This window comes from Thunnus thynnus, chromosome 5 (genome assembly GCF_963924715.1).
Source record: "Thunnus thynnus chromosome 5, fThuThy2.1, whole genome shotgun sequence".
Lineage (NCBI taxonomy): Eukaryota > Metazoa > Chordata > Actinopteri > Scombriformes > Scombridae > Thunnus > Thunnus thynnus.
This window is the reverse complement of record NC_089521.1, coordinates 3,770,875-3,776,969: the sequence shown is the minus strand read 5'-3', so window position 1 is coordinate 3,776,969 and position 6,095 is coordinate 3,770,875. Positions and strand designations below refer to the sequence as shown.

Genomic DNA, 6,095 nt, shown 5'->3' with positions numbered 1-6,095 from the left:
CATTTAGCTCTCTCAGTAACCATATGATAGCCTGATAATTTAATCACTTCAATATACATAACACCTCATTTGTACAAAGTGTTCAACACAGGCACATTTATTTCTCTTTGTTGTGGGTACCAACTATTGTCCCAGAGTCAATAATGAACTTAAAGGCTTGTTTATGTCTGTAACTGTCTTTAGAAAAACATACATAAGTACTTTTGATGATTTTTGAGTGATCCATTATGTTTTTAGAGAAATAATATGACCAACACAAAATGGAAAGACCTATATTTTATTATAGACTGGACATATTGAAATAATCATTGCAGTGTTTTAAAAGACTCTTTTTAGTAATGACAGGACTCTGGACACAGGTTTAGTTGATAAAAATAGCGATTTAATTCTTATTTCTTTCATAAAAGTATTGTCATGTAGGATTATACATTTCCAAAAAATAAATAAATTCAATATCTTGTGTATAAAAAAATCTGTTTCTAAAATCTATCTTCAGACCACAGACAACAGTCATCCACATGTTTGCAGTTATCATCTCTCTGTTGTTGCCAGTCAGCTGTGGGAAATATCACTTTATGTTCACAATAAGGGATCTTTGAATACACCTTAAAATGCTCTTATGGTTACAAAAAAACAACCATACCGTTACATATGATTGATAAAGTTATAATAAAAATACACTCACTGCATTTATAGCAATACACCAATAATTATCATTCATCTGTTACATCATTATAGAGCTTCTTTTGCATATGAGGACCAAGTTTAGCCCCTTAAAAATGTATGTAAGCTGTCAACGAGTTCCTTTCAGGCTCAACCCAAAACATAATCATTGAACATCATCATTCTCCCTCCTGATGAGTGACACAATTAGGCTTGCAAGGCTTGAACATACATCATATGTGAAGTTAGGAGTGAATACGTGAAGTGAAACTGTACAATTCATACATACAGTAAGCAAACAAATGGTTGCTTTGTGCAACTTGGGAGTAACTCCAGTTCTGAGACACATTATAACAAATACCTGAAGCTTATAAGTGAAACATGACATTACTTTTTCAAATTGTAATGCAAACTTTGAGAATTACATTTCTAACTGAGTATATTCTTTTTTGTGTGTGTTATTGTTTTATTATATCTGTACCTTCTTTAATTTTACCACAAATCAAAAAGCATAGCAGTTACAATGTCACTTATTTTAAATGCAATCAAAACGCAAAATAATTTCAAGTGTGTTTTTGAAACCAACTCTGGTAAGAGCTGCGTGAGAAATATGCTATCATAATAAAAAGCCCAAAGTTAGCCCATTAGTAATAAAGGGGTGAGGGAATATAAACTGACTAAACCAGCAAGTCAGGATTCGAAAGCAATGAACTAGGAGCATTGACATGGAAGTTGTCACCACTGCAACTTGCATGCAAATACATGGCTCTTAGAAAAAAAGGAGTGCATGATGTCAGTTTGCAAAAAAATACAGACCTGAAAATAAATACATTTCACCCAGTTTGCTCTAGTTCAGAAAGTTCTGTTTGCATATTTTCAGCGAGAGGCATGGTGTGAACAGTCTCTGCACATCACTGGATATCATTTGATCCTTTTATCAATGCTGAGTGAGTTGGCCTGTTTGCATTCTTACAACAGCACACCAGGTCTTCATCTTTTAGCACCTGGTTCATTTTAAGATAAAGCTTAAAAATATCATAGTGGTGCATTTATTTGTACACCTGAAACTTCTATTTGTTGCACTCTTTTGTGGGGTGTGTCAATGTATACAAAGTATGTATAGCCAACATCTGTTGAGAAAAAGTTAGATTTTTAGTTAAAGAATAATATCCCTTAAGAATATTTTCAATACATTTTCACAAAAAATGGCCAAACTGAAAAAATGAAGGAAATAATAATACCCCATACACCCCTAACCCTAACCCTAAAGCTTTATTCACCCAAATGCCTGAACAGGTCTAACAGTAGGTTTTACATCCATCAGTGCAGGACTTCCTCTGTTAACGTGGTGATTTCGCCATCCAAGAAGGGACTGAACTATATATATATATATATATATATATATATATATATATATATATATATGGAATGAACCTGCTTAAAAGAAGTGCATTTTTATTTATTGGGCCTTAAGAAGTGTTACTTGCCTAAATAAGCCAAGTGCCTCACAAGTTTATCATTCAAATGCCTCCCAGAAGGCCTATGGTGTCCTCCATATGTCCGAGGCATTATACACAAGTGTGGACATATGAAACTAAACTGCAGGAAATGGGCAAGCAACATTCAGAGATTGAGGATGCCCAGATGATTTTAGAGGGCCTTCAGGGGAGCTATTTCACCTCACAGCAGTCATAATGGACTTCCCCAGCTCTTGACAACAATGGCTGAGCATAGCTGACTGTACTTCCCAACGTAAAATTCAGCCATTTCATTGGTTCACAGTAGACATGCTCACTCTTGCCTTAATTTGCTGAATACAGTGGAAAGCTGGGTTTATATTGAGATACCAGTAGGTAGGATTGGCTAGTAGCTGTAGGTCAAATTAAAACATTAGCTGCTTTGCTAAATTAGCTTTGTTTATATTACTTGAGTAGCTTTGCGATATAACTTGTGCGGAAAACAAGAAGTTACTAAAATGCCACAGAGACATACTGTAAGTGTGGAAACAATTATACAATCCTTCACATTTGCTTATGTTTCTGACCTAACTTTCACTGTACAGAGTCCCCGCTCTGAGCCCAGCTGTTACTCATTTACCTGTTTCTTGTGCCAACTGACCCCTTTCACAAACATGGCCACCATGCAGTCAGAACATATTAGGGCATTAATGTGTTTACCATTGCTTTGGCTCTACTCCAGTACACTGACTATGAAATGCAACAGTGCATCAGATCAAAGAGCAGAATTCTTGTTTTTCAGCTTTAGGAATTACCTTTAGGAATTTAGCAAGTTTAGAATCTCTTCTTTCTTTTATTGTGAGTGAGGTCAATCTTATAAATACAGACTGCTTAAGTCAAAATATTAAAGCACACTGAGGAAGGCTTGAGGCTATAACATCTGGTAACATGGTGGTAAAAAGTATTTAAAATACCACTTCTGTCAGTGTGGACAATTAATTCTGGTGACAAAGTATGTTTGCCATGTTTGTGACAAAGTTTCATCTTTCAATGGACCTTTAATGTTATGCTGACTGTGACTTGCATACTGTTGTGATAACTAGGGAGCTAGTCGTCAATGTTTTCATATGTATGTCTACTAATTTAAAGAAAATAATATTTCAGTCATTATATGGAGGAAAAAATGTATATGCCCACAACAAAATCCAGCTAAAGGACACTTGCAGATTTTTTCTCAAAGAGCTGACAAAAACAGTAAGACCAAACATGCTATAACATTGGTGTTTTAGCAATTGTAATCCTTCCAATTGTAATTCCTATTTTTTCTCAATCATTTGTCATGCTATGTTCATTTGAACTGTTTGTCCTAATGTTTCTCCCATGCATACAGGGTTTGTGTTTATGGTACGGCATTTTTTTTGTTTTTTTTTTTGTTTTGTTTTTGTTGCTGACATGTGCCTGTATATCCTAAACACTGAATGTGATATTATGTTATACAAATGAAGTTGACTTGCCTTCATTTTTCAGTTTCAGTTTTCACAGATTTAATCTTTGCATTATTTGCATTGTGTATGTGAAGAGGCTCCAAACCTCCCCGTGCGTATTTAACTGAAGTATCATCTCAGTACAGTATGAGATCTAGCAGTTAGCCTTAATCCCTCAAAAACTGACAGCTGAATACATCTCATCTAACAGCAACAAGATAACCTTGAGTTGAACTGCACAAGAAAAAAACAAGTTAGTAAAGCTGATACAACCTGAGGAGCTATCTCACACACAAAAAATGACAGGAAATACTGATTTGCTTTGAGGTAAAATCCTAGTCAGAATTTGTCAGAGTAAAACAAGAATTTGAAAGTGCAAAAGATTTGAATATTTATAATAACCATTCAGTGTAGTTGTAATGTTTTCCATGGTATTTAAACATTCATTTCATGCAGGTTCAGATTTCATCTTTGCAGCTTTTGATGCTGAGATTTCTAGCTGATGAAATATAACTTCTATATATCATCTCGCACATTTCCAGCAAAATGTTTTTCCACTGGCCAAACATCACAGCATTGTCACAGATTATTTATCTATTCAAGACGAATACATTTGGAAATGTATCTAGATTTGGCGTCTGATTGTAACGTTAACAAATTCTGACTGTGATGTTACTTCATACTTGTAATGTCACCCATTCAGCCAGTTAGCTTTGCACAAATATTCAATAGTTGCCAGGCGAAAAAACAAAAAAAACCATAACAGATCAACACAAATATAAAATTGCATAGCTTGGATGGAGGGAGATGATTGTATATCACTGCTTGTCTGGGTTCAACTCTCACTCTTTGTGCATGATAAACACATAGAAAGAAATACATGGAACAAACTTGTTTTGACAGCTTTTGAATATGCAGTTTGGTTCTACAGCACACTTATAAAACAACACTTTAAATGTAGGCTGTAGGTGAGACATGCATAGTCAACAACTGAAGAGGGAAGAAAAAACAGCAGTTATCAGTTTGCCTTTAGGTTTGAAGTTCAGTTCATATACATTGCTCTTGCTCTAGCTCATTGATGTTTGAAAGAGGCGTTCATAGAAGAGAAGTCTGGCTATGGTACAAAGACAGCTGGATACTGAAGTTTCTCAATATAATTTCAGTCAGCCAACTCACATGGAGTAGATTGTTATTCAAATGTAGAGTATGTACAGCATTAGTCTTTGGCGTCTAGGCTCTGACCCCTCACTCCCCATAAGGAAACACTGATCTCCCACAGCAGGGAGTGAAGACGCTGCTAACTTCCCCCTTAGAAGAAGATAGACTCAGAGCCTCCAGGCAGATGCTGGGATGGAGGTGTGGCTTTTGAAATGCTATATGAACAGCAGCAGCAGCAATGGCAGCAAGCAAGCATGTGAGCGGTGTGGCAGCTGGTATGCAGCAAAGTGTGAGCAGAGCACTGACGACTTAAGTATGCCGCCATGATTATAAGGGTGCTTGGATATATGTTACAGTGAGGGGAGTATGGCATGTGAGTGGAGCAGCAGCTCAAATTAGGCTGACTGAACTAGCTTGCAGGCGTCGCTTCATAAAAATCCAATTTGTAGTCTCTCTTACTACATTCTTCTTGTTGGTCTCTGAGGTGAACTACACAGGTCCACGGGAGCACAACACAGGCTTTTTGGGCAGAGATTTGGCAAAGCAACACTCCAAATCACTCCAGGTGAAGTTAACCCTTTGCTGAAGAGGAATAAGCAGCTTGTGCTGCACCCTCCTTTTTAAAGAATCCACCTTAGAAAAGAATTTATCCAATATATTGATCATACATCAATTTAGCCGGTATATGTGAACATGAACAAATCTCTTCCAAAACTAGATACCCGAGTATCAAAGCATCAAGCTGAGATGCTGTCGAGAGACAAATACTTAAAGCTTCTCAACTGACAGATAATTGAAAAATCTGAGGAACTTCTGCCAATGAGCTGTATTTCATTTTAGCAGAACCACCATGTGCTCATAAAATCACCATGAATATTGTTACTGTACCTACAATTTCATTCTGCTTTTGTTGATAGAGCTGTGTCAGGGTTTGTGTCTTCATCATATCAAGACAATCTTGACTCTGTTTGGTAGATTTGGGAAAAGACTTATTGATGTTCACAAATCAGGACTGAACTCTCTTGTTTCAGTGTGGATTGTCCTTTTACCCCTCTCCCTGTAGCTCAAGGAAGATAATGATACTAATCCCTAATCAGTATCAACAGGGACAACTTCACCCCGCTGGCTTCTTCTCAGCTTTCAGGCTGTAAGTCTTTCTTCCTGCCTTTCCTCCAATGGGAAACACCACAGTCTGAAAAAAAGACAAGAAAAAAACTCCATTAAACATTTACACCTTCATATCTCACTGACTGAGCAGCTGATTGAATAACTTTTATAAATATCGTGTAGTGTATCTCAACACATGTGTTACTGTCACAGTATGAATGTGGAC

At 36.6% G+C, this 6,095-nt stretch overlaps 1 protein-coding gene across 1 annotated transcript in view; it reads right to left on the bottom strand.

Annotated features, from left to right (window-relative positions):
* Positions 1 to 1,054: 1,054 nt before the first annotated feature.
* The window catches only part of il34 (interleukin 34), a 46,235-nt gene continuing 41,194 nt past the window's right edge, over positions 1,055 to 6,095 (bottom strand). The window contains exon 8 of the mRNA XM_067588744.1: positions 1,055 to 5,954. Within this exon, the coding sequence (XP_067444845.1) occupies positions 5,896 to 5,954 (59 nt within the window). The 3' untranslated portion in view covers positions 1,055 to 5,895. The remainder of the gene's footprint in view (positions 5,955 to 6,095) is intronic.